Source organism: Rhea americana, unplaced genomic scaffold (assembly GCF_003343005.1).
Source record: "Rhea americana isolate MKP2758 unplaced genomic scaffold, rheAme1 scaffold_295, whole genome shotgun sequence".
In the NCBI taxonomy this organism is placed as follows: Eukaryota; Metazoa; Chordata; class Aves; order Rheiformes; family Rheidae; genus Rhea; species Rhea americana.
The window spans coordinates 643,883-658,586 of NW_028186418.1; the positions used below are offsets into that span (position 1 = coordinate 643,883).

A 14,704-nucleotide genomic window follows, 5' to 3' on the forward strand; every position below is an offset into this window, starting at 1 on the left:
GGGTAAAATCGCGGCTGCAGGGCCTCGCCTCAGGGTTCAGGCCCCGCAAGGCGGCCTGATTCGAGCCCCGCGGGGGGCTAGAGCTGCTCTGCAGCTCCACGCCGGAGCRACCCAGCAGAGCCGGCACGTGCCAGCGGACCCCTACGGCAGGCAGCTCCCGCCGCCCCCCGGGGCCGGCCGGCTCCCCTTCTGCCGGCCTGAGGCACCTGCGAGCGGCGGCGGCAAAAGCCGCTCCCGCCGGCAGCCCCCGGCCCCTGCCCGCGTGCCGGGCGCCGGGGGCTTCTCCCAGGAGCTCGGCGGGAGCCGGAGGCGGCTCCCTCCGCTGCCCCAGCTGGTGGCAGCACTGAGATCAGACACTCCTGCGCGCACAGTCCCAAATTCCCAGCTCATCCATCAGCTGGAATCACCTGGGGGATTCCCCGGAAGCTGCTGCCCGGCCAAGGACTTCCAGTTTGGGAAGGGGACTGGTCCTATCCAGAGGCAGGCCCCAAGGCACTGCTTTCTGCAGACTGCCACGGCGGAGACCTGAGGGTCGCTGCCACGAGCAGCGCCGGTACCAGCAGGACAGCCGTGGGCTGCAATTCAGCTCCAGAGGCCAAGTGCATGGATCTCTCCCCGYGGTGCCGGGCTGGCGAGAGGCCTCAAGCCAAACCCCGCCGCGGGGTTCACCTTCGGGACAGGTCTTACGGGGTCGGGCTGCCTGGTGAGGACCCGTGGGGCTGCCACCACCTGCCACCGCCTCTTCTGCCCTGAGCAGCTCCGGGCCACCGATCCGCTCTCCAGCAGCGGGGAAACCCGGCGCTGCTGCCCGTCCCAGCTCCGCGTGCTCGGCGGGGATCGGAGGCGGATTTTCCAGGGCCGAGAACAATGCCTTTCTAGTCTCTGCGCGAGGGTTTCCTCCTTCCAAGGTTTGTCTGCAGCGTCTTCCTCAGGAGTAAACGTGCCCCGTGCCTGGTAGCAAGCCGGGGCCGCCGCCGTGGCGGAGCCGTGGTGGGTGGGTGTGCGTCTTCCGCAGCCGGCAGGCACCCGCTCCCAGGCAGGTGCGTGTCAGCGCGTGTGCGCCCGCGGCATTGTTCCTCCGCGCAGCGGAGAGCGTGAATGGGATACGGCTATATTTAGCCAGTTACTCACACTCCCGCCACAAAGGAGCGGCTGCATCTTAAGGGGGCGGCCGTTCCGTGGGCTCAGAAGGGACAGGAGCGCGGCTATTTTGGGAAGACATGTCATCATTGGCCGCCCGGTTAAGCTGCTTCTGTAATGCTGAGCAAAACAATAGCAGCATCCAGAGGAAGAGCCTGTTATGTTTCAGGTGGGATGTTTTCAACCGCTCAGGAAACTCGACCGCTCCCAGTGCACAGCAGCGGCACAAAGGACAGGGGACTCTGAACAGCATGGACCAAGGGCCTGGCCAAGCAGCGGAGGAGCCACGAGCAAGGGCAGCACCAGGCGCTGGCGGAGGACACAGTCCTGCACCAGCCTTGTCCACCTGCTTCTTGCCGGTGGGCAGCACCTGGSCCCGTGCTTGGCCTTTCGGCTCACCCGGACACAGCGCTGCTGCCTGCGGCGGGGTGGAATGAGGCCCTGGGTACGTGACAGGGGCAGAGACAGGCTGCCAGCAGCACACACAGCAGAGGAGACTGCAGTCCTGCCAGGGAGAGCAGCAAGCCCTGAACGTGTGGCCAGGCAGCGAAGGGCTGCTGCCTTGCTACCGGRGCTGCTCAGGGGAGCAAGCAGTTGAGATTTGAATTCCTTCCAGCCTATCTGCCCCACCTTGGCATGGTGGCTTTGGGGCTGAAGCTCCTGCAGAGGAATTGAGCTGAGCTCTCCTGCTGTCTTTGCAGTCAGTGCTGACTGCAGGGAAAGGAACAAACGATCTGCCACCCCCGTTTAGTCTGCCCAGACCTGAACTTCCCCATCAGTTTGAGCAACAGCCCTATGTGCACCGAAGCCAGGGCAGTGACCCAAGCAGTGCAATGAAGGACAACCCACCTCTGARGCAGCTCTAAGTGTGATCACAGCATTTACTGTGGCTGGGGGCTGTGACACAGTGGACAAGCAAGGCTTCCCCTGCCAGGGGACACGAGGTAAGCTCAGGCTGCGAAATGCCAGCCCCTGTGGGCATCTGGGGAGTCTCTGCCTACCAGAAGGAAGACCAGGACCCGTTTGCTTGCAGCGGAGGCCAACAGGACAGGGACCGCAGCCAGGAGGTGTAGCAGAAGCTACATTCCCACCCTGTAGGCCTGGCTGGGGTGCCAGCCCTGAACACAGAGCAAAGGCAAGTGATGGAAGAGCAGCAGTGAACTGAGACAAGCATCAGGTGGATGATTTCCATCAGCGGCAAGAGCTGGGCTGCAAGAGGCAGGGAGCAAAGGAAGGAAGATAGTGCAAGGAAACCCGCTTGGAAGAAGATGATGAATTTAGCTGGGGAAAGCCAACCCAATACGTGTCTCTGATCACGGGAAGACTCGGAGGCAGGAATGGCAGGACAGTCGAAGCGGCAGGAGCCAGCCAAACACCAGGCCAGGGCTTGCAATAGCAAAGAGATGTGAATGGGAACGCAGTGAGGTCAGAGACTCCTGTCCCAAGCAGGCAGAGGGAGCACGACTCCGCAAGGCCCAGGTGAGGCCGCATCACGCTCCCCTGGGGCATGTCTAACCCTGCCAACAGAGGGAGCAGGGAAAACTCACAGCTGAGAGCATTAAAACACAGAAAAAAGAAAATGAAAGGCCAAGAGATGAAGGTATATCCTGAACCCTGGGTCACTGCCAGCTTTACCACAGTCTCCATGGGAGGCAGCTGAGGCACCTGGGCTCTCTGGGCCTGAGCACTCATCACAACGCAGGCACAACCGCGAGGCCGTGCGGGGAGAGCTGAGGCTCTAAGCTGTGATAAGACAGAAGCCGTATCTTCTGGACACAGATGAATACGTGGTGCTGCRGCTTGTTCCCAGCGTAATGAAGGGGGAACTCAGAAAGCAAGTGAAATTTGAACTCCATAGATTAGCACTGAACTAGAGAAATGGAATGGAACAGAGAAGGCAGAATGACCCCAAGTCCCAGGAAACAGTGCCCAAGCACAAAATCTCTTCAGATCAGAAACCCACAGGTCAAGACAGGGAAGTTCAAGGAGACGCAGTGCTGAGCTGGCTCCCATGCGGCCACCCCAGGACCTAGCAGCCCTTTCCCTCTGAGCCCTTCCGCTTCTCTGCCTCTTGCTGCGTGGTCAGTACCAGGGCAGGGAGAGGAGCGGGGCCTGCACACATGTTCTGCTTCAGGCTGTTCCCAGCTAGCTATGGACTGGATGACTTTACTGAAGCCCCAAGGACTTCTCCTCCACCCCGTACATTCAGGCTCCAACTGCACCTCAGCTCTCAGCTGTGCAGCCCCTGAAGCTGCCCACACCCTCATTTTGACCTCTATCCGCCTGCGAGCCCCGGCCCCAGCACAGCGCAGGAGGAAGGGAGGAGCACGCCAGGGAGAAAGCCCCTGACACATCAGGCAGCCCCCACTCTCCCCGCAGAATGGGCAGCGGCGATCCCGGGGGCCCTGCTGCAGCTGGGCTAGTCACCGGGGCTGGGATCTGCACACACTGCCCTCCCTGAACATGTGCAGTTCCTGTTTGCTGTGTCTGTACAAGGCAGTGGGAAGTGGGGAATTTACTTACACCTCCCGCTTAACAACCCTGGGAGGCTGGAAGGCTTCAGGCCGCTTTAATTTACAGCCCATCTCTCCAATCTCTCACTCGTTCACTGCTGCTTTCTTCCTTATTGTATTAATGTGACCCAGGTACCTGCCAACAATAATGGACTTGCTTGCGGGGGCGGCCCCTCCCTCCCGGCACAATTTATACCTTTGCCTTGATATGAATTTCTCAAATTCAAATGAAGAAAGAAAAGGCGAAATCTGAAAGGTTGGGGTGGGTTTGGAAAAGTGAAGCGCAGTGGTTCTGGGCCCAGCGCCAATAGCCGGAGGGTACACATGTGCGCGCTCTCCCAGTAGGGCCTTCAGCAGCCCTGTTTTACAACCACCTCGGCACACACTGTAGAGTTCACGCATATGGCCAGACAGATGTGTCTGGCTTACGTTCAAGGCTGGAAAATGAAGAATTATGGAAGTGAAGGGCCCTGGGCATTAGAGAGGGCGGAGGTGAGGGGGAGGGGAGCCAGGGAGAATTTTCCTCTGCTGAGAAATCCTCATCTGGGCTGCGAGGCTGGAGGAAGAGGGGTTGAGAGCAAGCAAGGCAGCCAACAGCCATGCATGTGAGTCTGCTCTTAAAGCAACAGTGTGCACCACCAAGCATCCGCTCCCAGTGTGACCAGTCTATTTCACCAGTTCCCACTGGGATATGTCCTAATACCRGGCTGGGGCCAGGGTAGGATCACCTGTATCCCCTTCTTTTCCGCCATAGCGATGGCAACAGTAGAGCACACTCCGCAGGCAGCACCCTGACTACAAGAGCAGTTTGCAGACTATTTTTCCTGCCTCTGGCTCCCTTGTGACCTCTGCTGTTCATGTCCCACCCTCTCCCCTGTCTGCCTGTGTCCTGATGCACAGGAAAGCTGATTTCTCACCCAGCCTTCCTGCCACAGCGAGGCACCCCAGCCAGAGGGACAGTTCGCTGCCTGGCACATGCTGCATTACAGCTGTCAGCAAAGGCACTCGCCTGTGAGGGCTCCCTGGTGTGCTGACAGCTCCATGGAGAAGGGATACCCAGCTTCAAGAGGGCCCCTGGGAGTCCCTGACACGTTCAGCCCAGGGCCTGGAAGGGCAAGTCTTACCCTAGGGTAAGGGTACCACCTTAGGGGTGCTACAGCGACATTCATTTGACCTTGTCCACTGAAGCCAAGGCTAACTCTGCTGCTAGGTTTCACAGAGGCAGCATGGGGCACCTACCCTGGGAAGTTCAAGGTGCTACGTGACATTCCCAGAGGCCATCATTTCTGAAGCACAGCAAGGAAACACCTGAGCACCACCAGCAGAATGAGACACGATCAGCCCATGTACAAAAGTAAAGTAGCTCCTCAGCCAGACAGCCTGACGGACTTGCTTGCTGCAGCTGCACATCACATCCTACCTGAATCTTGTCTTGACGACGCTGCTGCTCTGCTACTTTTCTGGCCAGTGCTTGCTTCTTGGCTCTGAGTTCCTTGATGTCAAACTCTCCACCACTGCCTTCAGCCTCAGAATCATCTTCAAATGCCTCAATCAGCACATCATCTTCCTTCTTCCAGGAAATGCATAAAGACAAAAACAAGAGAGAAGTAACTGTAAAGGATGCTGGTGGTAGGGACTCTGCTCATGCTGCTCTTCCCCTACCAGCAGACTAATCCCTGCTGTGCATGGCTGTCCATTCCCACTTGCTTATGGGTGACTATTTCTAAACATCCAAAAGAAGCAAGCAAAAAGTCAACATCCAAGTACTGACAAGGTAACACCGAAGGCAATGGGCTAGGGAGGCCAGTGACAAGGCAGGGGAGGGACAGCTCTGCTCAGAGCTCTGTTCTAAAACCAAACTTCCTAGCTGTGGAAAACTCTTTCCACAGCCTTGGGCAAGTCACTGACGCTTTAATTAATTTCAGTTCTGTAAAATGGGGAGCATGGTGTTTCCCTGTTTCTCTGCTTTGCCTGTCTGTTTAGACTGCACATCCCTAGGAGCAAAGACTGTTTCTCTTCACCTATCTGCACCCAGGGTTTTACAACGCTTCTGCGATACCGCTGCCTCATTAGAGGTTAGACATGCAAGCTGATCATCTTGACAGGAAGCTCGGATCCATGAACTCAGAAAACCAAAGAGCCAATTCCAGTTCTCCGTTTTGATCTCAGAATAGGCCAGAGATTCCTGCACACACCCCAAAACTTCAAGCTGAGCTGGAACAGATGTTTTAAAAAAAGACACTCAATCTTGATTTTAAAACCCTACTTGATGGAGAATCTGCTACGTCTCGAGGTCAGTCACTTCAACGGTTAATTACTTCCTCTGTTAACATTTGCATCCTACTTCTAGTCTGCCTTTGTCGTGCTGCTTCTGGTCGGGAACTTTGTCTTTGCTAAACTTAAGGGTCCCTGTTTCTCCAACCTCCTATCTGCACAGATGCTTCTTGACCACGTTACATTTCACTCCCTTCCAGATAAACTGCGTGCAGTGACTTTCCCTTTGCCCTCCCCACTGCGAGGCCTCCAGCACCTTCGCAGTTTGCTTGCACTGCCTCAGCTGGAGACCCCAGAGTGGACCATGCTGTTCCTGCACCAGGTGAATTCAGCGCTGGTCTGTCCCTACGTGTCCAAATCTCCAGGACATAAGCGGGCAGGAGGTGGTGGCTGGTGTCCAGCTGGGAATCTACCACAACCCAGATCCCTCCCAGCTTTGCTGCTTTCCCTACGGGGTCCCTGCCTGTACAGGGACTGCCTGTTCCTCAATGGCCTGACAGCAACCAGCCGCAAACACGTGCTGCTGAGCCCAGCTCTTCTGCCGACCCAGATGATCCCCTTGGCCCAACAAACCCCCTTTTTTCCCCCTGCAGCAATCATGGGCCTTCCCAAGCCCTTCCAGTAAAAATTTCCCCTTCCCTGCAAAAAAAAGCAAAGGGCTGCGATGAGGCTGGAAAGAGTTCCCAGGAGGACACCACCAGAAAGACCTGCTTTGAGCCCAAAGAGGGCTGCAGTAGAAGGATTGCTTGCATAAGGCTGGCTCCAGGAAGGGACAGGAGAGCACCTCTGCACTCTCTACTCAGCTCGGGCTGCAGTAGCACATAAGGTAGACCAGCAGTGCCCAAGGGACTTGGGCAGGGAGACTGCAGGCTTAATTTAAACGATCTCAGCACTCCACAGCTGTATACTCAAATCATTTCCCTCAGATCCACACACATGCCTGGCCACAGAACCCAACAACTTTTCTCTCCTTGTGACTTGCCGGCCATGGGAAGGAGGAAGATGGAGCCCTCAAGCTCACTTCCTTCTCCTGGGACAGCAGAGGGGAGGCTGTGAGGGGAATAGAGATGCACATGGGTCTCAGCAAGGCCAGCACATCAGATGCAGATCTGCTGTGGTGTTTTGGGTTGGGAAATGCTTGCCAAGGCTCCAGGGTGGTCACGCTGGTGAGTCGGAAGCTCTCTTGTGCTCAGACCCCAATGAGGAAGCTCCAGGGTTATGCAATGAGCTCATGGAGAGGTTCCCACAGCTAAGCAGTGGCTGCAGGGACTGGGCAAGGGGAAGCTATTCTCCATTCAGGAGGATGCATGGAGGATTGTTCATGACACTGGTGGAACCCAAAGATCCCGAGATCTCCATGCAGGATTGTTCATGACACTGGTGGAACCCAAAGATCCCGAGACACCATACACTTTCAGCAGGGTCAGCCTGAAAACTTTCTGCATGGCCTTCTAAAGAGGACAGGGGATGCACATCTGACCTTACAGAGATGTCTATTGCTGCATGGAGTTTTGCTTTGAGCAGCTACACAAACGGAAATCTACCCCCATTTGGCGGGAGCCATCTGCCAGGGCTCTGAGCGGTGAGGAGGGTGCCAAACACCTTCTTGCTATGGGGCTCTTCCAGTGTCAGCAGTTTTGGGGCACATGGGGACACACACTGTAGGCCTCCCAGCCCCGGCATAGGTGAGGTGCTATGGTCGGCACGGGACGAGCCCCTCACCCGGCTCTGCACCTCTGGGAGGGGGTGCCTGCAGCAAGCCCGGGCAGAGCTGGGCCACCCAGCTCCCTGCTCCAAATGCCTCTGCCCTTCTCTACTGTTTCCCTGGCCTTTCAAACTGCAAGATTAAACACAAGAAAAGAGTCAACCTGCAGAGCGGTTGGCAGGGCCCTTAAACACACACACGGAGCCTGGAGTGAAGCAAGGCCTACAGGAACAAGCAAGGGCAGAAAAACAAGAGTTGAATTCCTTAATCACATCAGGATGTGAGAGGCAGGGGAGGGACGGGGCGCCAATGTCAGCTCTTCCTGTACGTGTGCTGGAGGCTGGAGCTCAGGCCTCTGCCGCAGCTAGCTCCACAGCTATAAACTTGATCCTGAGGCTGAACCCTGACACCCCCTCGCCCACCTCCTCTCCCAGGGCTGCAACGCTGCACGTTATTAAAGCTCGCTCCCCCCTTCGAGCATTAAAAAGCAGCATCTGGAACTCATAGCAGCGTGCGAGATAGAGGCGCATGGGTTGGACTGGCAGGAAAGGGCACGAGCAAAGTACACTCAGGAGACAAGGGCTGTACACCATTTACCCCCCCCCATAAAATGCACACGCAGCTACGCTGTCTATAAATAGCGGGAGCTGCAGGGCAGGCAGAGGCTGGGCCCCACAGGGGTGATTCTTCCTTCACCGAGGCGCGCTCTTCCCGCACGGTACCTGATCTTCCAGTTGTTTTCCCTCTTGGCTTCCCATTTCCTTTCCCATGGCGTCTGGGACGGGTGCCACTGACACATATTTTCCACCCTTGAATGCCAGCAAAGGCTCTTCTTGTCCACAAAGGGCTTCCAGGAAATACTTCAGAACTGTGACCCTCTTGCAGTCGGCTGCAATAACCTACAGGGTGAGGACGAGGGGGTTGGGGAGAGGGAAAGGAAAACAAAGTCAGTGCAAAGGGAAGGCGGACAGGCAACGGCCAGAGAGAAATGTGTGAGGCTGTACGGCCCAGCAGCACGCAGACAGCCTAGCGCAGCACCCAGCACACCGCGGGGATGTGTGGGGTGGGGGTTCCCCTCTGCCTTTAAACAGGAACGGGAGGGATCTGCCTGTGCCCCTGAGCCCAGCATCCCTAGGGAAAAGCAGGCAGGCGAGCGCAAGGTCGGCCGTACCCAGCGCCGACCCCGGCACCCTTCCCGGAGCAGGTCCTGGCCTGCCCTCGCCATGTCCCCAGAGCCACACAGCTGCTGGGGCCAGCCAGCCCCCTCCCCAGCCCACTGAGACAGGGGAAATCCTGCTAAAGCACGAGGCAAATGATGTGGCTGCCCTTACTGTTTCATTTCAGCTAACTCACCAGAGTCCCCTTGGGAAAGCAGGAAGGGTCGGGCGGATGGATGCTGGAGAGGGATACAGTAGCGCACAGCCGGCAGCTCGGGGCATTTTGCAAAAGCTGAGCACCACCTCCAGCCCGCCCCGTCCTGCGGGCCGGTCTCACGAACCAGCTGGSGAGCCAGGAAGGCTGGGACGGATCCGGCCAGCGGACAACTCAGTAACTCGGGTAATTATCCAATTTAGGAGGCTCTCAGATGAAGCTCCCAGAGYGCAGGAGCCTGGTGCCCAGGCAGCCCTGCCCTGCGCTGCACCGGGGCCTCCGTGCCGGTTGCAGCGGGACTCTGCGCCTGTGCCTTTCTCCTCCGATGCCTCCTGTTGACGGGTGTGAACCACGAAAAGGAGGTTGGGAAAAGGTCAGCAAACRGAAGCTAAACGTGCTAAAAAGTATGGGCACAAAGTTCACGTTCACGCTGCTGCCCGAGCTCCTCCGAACGCTCCGGTTTCGCTCTGCTCACGCGGAGGGAAGCGGCCTCAGAGCCTCGCTGCCCGAAAGGGGCAACGTCGGCAGGGGACGAGGCCAGACCCCGCACCGAGAATCAACCGAGAGCCTCGGCGGCCAGGACGCCGCGCGGGAGATGCTGCCTCTTCTCCYGCCGCGCGCCCGGCCCCGGCTCGGCCGAGGGCGGCCCGAGCAGGACGCCGGGCTGGGCTGAGCCGAGCCGAGCCGGGCCAGGCCAGGCCACGGAGGGTTGGCAGCGGCGCGGCCCCGCTGCACCAGGCTGCCGTGAGAGGAAACTTCTGCTCTTCCACAGCGCTGCCAGTTTCCTCTCCGCGGGCTAATTTTAACCGCGGTGTCTCTGCAGTGCGTGTCAAAAACCTGACCCTCCTGTGACCTCCAACCTCCCACCCCAGCTCCTGCCTGCACGAGGCACCCTTACATAAGAGGAGCCGGATTCGCCTCCGCTCGCGGCAGTCCCTCGCGGAGCCCGGCGACCGCGCCGCCACACCGAGGGGAAGGAAAAACCAGCCCCTTCCTCCCTCCGGGAGGCCGGCGCTGCTGGCGAGAGGCGGCGCGAGCCGGGCAATTAGGATAAGTTACAGGGAGCGAGGGACCACCGACGTCCAGTTCTGCTCCYGGAAAGGGTGCCGTGCAGGACCGAGCTGGGCCAACAGCACAGGGCAGGGGGACGGCGGCTCAGCAGCCAGCAAAGCCTGGGGAGCGGGTCGGCAGCCCTCCTTCCCGGGAGGGCTCGCGGCCGCGCGGGCGGGAGCGGCCCCGGCCAGTGTCACGGAGGGACCGTTTCCATCCTCCTGGCTCTCCTTTAGGAATGACTCGGCGGAGGGGAGAGCCAGCAGGAAAGAGAAGGAGAGCGGAGCGGGAACGAGGGCCGCAGGGAAGATCCCGCGTGAGAGCGCGCGGGCTGCAGAGGCCTCGGGGCAAGCGGCGGAAACCTCGCCGCCCGGCTCGCTTAGAGCCAGGCTGACCGAGGCGGCGGAGCCCAGCCAGCCTCAGGCGATGTGACTTCAGTGCAGGGATTTTCCAGCCTGAAGAGCTGCCGCTGCCTCGTGCCCAGGCTGCCGGGGGAGCGAGGTGGCGCGCGGGCCCCGCTCCACCGCAGGCGCAGCTGCAGGGATGTGCGTGGGTCAGCACGGGGGCTCGAGCCCGGGCTGTACGAGGGAGAGCAGCTAAGCGAGAAATCACGTGCAGCGGGATGCGAGGACCCAGCGAAGGGCAGCAGCAGGGGAAGGGGACGTGTGTGCTGCCTGGCGAGGTGGGGGAGAGATCGGCACTGCTTCCCGACACCGCTCCTGAGGGATTTCTCAGGGCACCTCTAGCATTAAAAGCAACCGCATCCAGTTTAGGCCCCACAGTGTTTTCAGGTAGCATCTATGCAGGAAGGGCCGGGTGCTGACAGCTGCGGTGCAGCGATGCCTGCCCAGCAAAGGCTTAAATCTCGACCGTCAGAGACTCCTCGATGGGGACTGACCAGGYATACTGCAGAAGAGCTGCTTTCCCCTGCCTGGGTTGGGGATAAGGACAGGAAGGTTCACTCCTTTCTCCCCTGCAAAAGAAACAGCTAGGAAACAACAGATTCCCTGCCAAGGCAGCGCAGCCCCGTGCTGCCTTCAGCTCATCTGCTCGGGAGAAAAGAGCCCAGCCGAAGGCCCATGACTTAATGCCACAGTAACTTGTCTCATGAACACATTTTTCCAGCTCACATGAACGAAAAACAGGCAAAGAGCAAACGCTCTGTGCATCCCCGTCACACGCAGCCCCAGGACGGAGCTCGGCTCCCGGAGGACGTGCCAGAGCCGCGGGCTCTCGCCGGCCGGCGCTCCCGCAGTCAGCTGGGCCCCGGCCCCGGGGAGCCCGGCCGCCGAGGTGCTGGGGGACGAGTGACCTGTGACTGGCACCCGGGTCGCTCCAAGGGCGGAGCGGGGCCTCGCGTGACACGCCGCAACCTGCTTTGTCAGAAACTTCCCGTTTCGGAATGGAAACGCGAGTGCCCGCAGCAGCGCCGGGGTGCCAGGGCCGCGCGGGCGCCCTCGGCCTCGCGCGGCTCTCCCGGCCCCGGGGCGGGCCGCGGGCGGCTGCAAGGCGGCAGCGCTGCCGGGGCGGCTCTGGGAGCCTCTGGGAAGAAAGGCCAAGCACCAAGCGCAACGAGGGGGCGATGCGCTGGGCGACCGAGCCCCGGCGAGGCGGGGAGCACGGCCACCCCGTGCGCCCTCCCCCCCCCCGGCCCGGCCGTGCCGCCAGACAGCAGGAACCGAAAGCCTGGCTTCAAGCAGCCGCTCGGTATGAAAACCGGCCTGACACGCACACGGCCCCCTCGCAAAGGAAAACCGAAACCGAGAATTGCTGAAGTGGTCTGGTGCCCTCCTGCGTGACCCGGGCTCAGTTCCCCAGGGCTGGGAGCGAGCGAGGCACCGCCAAGGTCCTGGCCGCCGCGGTGCCTCCTGGCGACACGCGCCTGGGGAGCACGCACGGCGGCGGCTGCAGGAGCCCTGATTTCATCAGGCCGGGCCCGGAGAAGAGAGGTTTCTAATCTCATGCTAAATCAGACATGCTAACCACCAACCCCCAGCGCCAGCCACCCACAGCCGCGCTGGCGGCAGGCTAGCGCACGCCGAAGAGGCTCATTAGCACGCCGGCTGCTAATTCATAGGTCATACATTAACATACTAATCATTGACTACGACACAGCAGGACACACATTAACACACGCTAACGGCCTGTAAAGACCCAGTGGGCTGCGCATTAACTGTACCAGCTGTTGCAGCTTCAAAGCCGCTTTGCAGTTTGAACGCTATCGGGGCAACCCCGCGCCGCTGACCCGCTGCAAACCCCCGGGAGGCCGAGATCAGAGTCCCGCGGAGGGTCCCGGGGTCCAACCCCAGCTCTGGGGCTGGTGCACKCAGTGGCCTTTGCCTTGTTTTTCCCCACAGACCTTTTGAGATAAGGCAAATGCAAAAGYTTCCAGAAATGCTGTGTGCTGCTATTTAACAAGACGAGCCCTACTGAAGCCCTACGCAGCGGCCGGCCGGCCCTGGCCCCARGCAGATGCAGCCCTGAAGATGGCCCCTGTCTTCCGGGAGACTTAAGGGGAAGGAAGGGATTTGCTCTGGGTCTGGGGGCAACTGCAGCTTGCACTCACGGGGTGACCACCGGCAACCAGCCATGGTCTTGCTCGGGGTGAGCTGCACGCGCAGAGCCACGGGGCAGCCCGGCCGGCCGTGCCGTGCCAGCAACAGGGCAGCCCGCCCCATCGGCACCGCCGGCCACGCTGCTCAGCGCACGGCTTCCCTGCAGCAAAGCAAATTGCTGTCACACCCACCGCCGCCTTCAATCAACTTTTACAACTTGCTAATTTTACGCAGCGCCCTAAAGAGCAAATAACTGGGAGGCAGGAATGCAGGCTCCTTCAGCGAGGCCACACGCTTCAGAGAGCCTCCGGCGGCCCAGCCAGCTGGCCACGAGACCGCGCGCGGCGGCAGGGACCGGCCACCTCTGACGAGGGACTCGGTCCGGGGCGGGCGGCCCCCACTCAGCTCCCGCTGCCAGCGACGCATCAGCCTCCGGCAAGGCCCGCTGCCTTCGCGCCGGGAGGGATTCAGCAGCTTCTCCCCGTGAAACCTTAGCCTCCCCCAGCAGAYAGCAGGCAGGTGGCTTTGGAGAAGGCTCTGAGCAGAGGACAGGCTGCCGCTCTCAGCGCAGCGTTCCTGTGTGCGAGGGGGAGACATGGGCACATCCCGTCAGCTGGATTCAGACGGGGAAAAGGACACGCGAAGCTTGAGTCATAGCACGGAGAGATCCCATCCTAGAGTCAGAGATGGGAAAAGGATGGGACCTGGAGTCAGAGCCAAGCTAAAGCATGATCTTGCATGGAGATAACACTGTTTTTGCCACATCAGTTTAAACAGGGCTTGGTTGAAGTGAAGTAGCTGATTTATGCTTAAACCAACTTAGCCCCAAATAATTTAAACCACAAAGTGTCTGCACAGCCCAGCTGAAACATTTGCACTGACCCTATTAAAACTTTACTGAGGCCATGATTAAATGCCTCCAAATGCCCTGCGTCCCCTTCTCCATCCTTAGAGAACKGGCTCAGAGGAGCAGAGGGGAGCAGAGCAAATTGTAGGAGGAGAGCGAAGAGCTTAGTTTGGTGCCATCCCTTCAGGGTTTTAGTACCACAAGCTCAAGCAAAAGTGGGTTTGGGTTTAACTCTGGACTTAAAATGGCCCAGCCCCTCTGGGCTTGGTCCCTCGCCAGGATGTGGCCAGGGGAGTCTGTTGCMCTGGCCCCAAATTCAGTTTGCAGTGGTTTGGCCACCTGGGCCCAGCCAAAGCCTTTGTCATGGCTGGGTAGCAACACACTGAACACTTGAGTGGCCTTTAAAACTGGAAGGCAGGATGGAACATAGTCCAACTGTCTACCACCACCAGGGTCTGCCAGGATAAAATCAGCCTTGCTTGTCCCACACACCAGTGCAGAGGAGAACCACAGATGGTGTAAAGGTGCAAACCTGGGAATAAGGCAGACCCTAGCCAAGGTACCCAATTTTTAGTATCAGAGGTCAGACACATTCTGTAGACGCCTGGGGGGGTCTACACATAGTCTTATCTTGCAGGTCATCAAACTGCACTCAAGGCACTGGTACTTGTTGCTGTTGACAGCCATAGGACACAAAGGTGAGACACACCAGCGATGCGGAGTAAGCCACCAGCACTTCTGGTCTGCTCTCAACAAACCCTTYCCAGAAGTGGGGAACCCTACACAGACATGCCAAGCTAACAACCCTCCTGAGAGCTGCCTGCCTGCCAGGGGCCAGTTCTCTCACTCTGACTGGCACCTAGTAGTTGTGGGGCAGGAGCTCAGACTGAATTTTTATTGATCTAGGTCAGAAGAAACTTAAACTTTGCAAGGAAAAGCTACACTGCCACTGGTCCCAGTCTACATCCCACAAATACTGTGTGTCATAGCACAGCCTGGCACTGCCCTACAGAACATCTCACAGCTCCTCAACATGGCCAGTTTCTCTCAAATTCTCCCTTCCTTGGTCACAGCTTACCAGGGGACAGGAAAGCTGCTTGTCCACCCCAAAATGCATCCAAGAGTACTGCAGGAATCTGTGTGACTACAGCAATTCCTGCTGGAAAAATCATCAGCAACAGTGACTCTGGATTGAAAGCAGTCCTCCAGGTTTCTCTCATGCTTTTGTACCCAGGACAACCCAGTGATC

At 58.9% G+C, this 14,704-nt stretch overlaps 1 protein-coding gene across 1 annotated transcript in view; it reads right to left on the bottom strand.

Annotated features, from left to right (window-relative positions):
- Positions 1 to 14,704, bottom strand: part of SMG6 (SMG6 nonsense mediated mRNA decay factor) — a 112,414-nt gene that overhangs the window by 9,471 nt on the left and 88,239 nt on the right. The window contains exons 14-15 of the mRNA XM_085309296.1: positions 8,355 to 8,531; positions 5,074 to 5,220 (exon numbers count right to left, since the gene is read on the bottom strand). Of these exons, the coding sequence (XP_085165422.1) occupies positions 5,074 to 5,220; positions 8,355 to 8,531 (324 nt within the window). The remainder of the gene's footprint in view (positions 1 to 5,073; positions 5,221 to 8,354; positions 8,532 to 14,704) is intronic.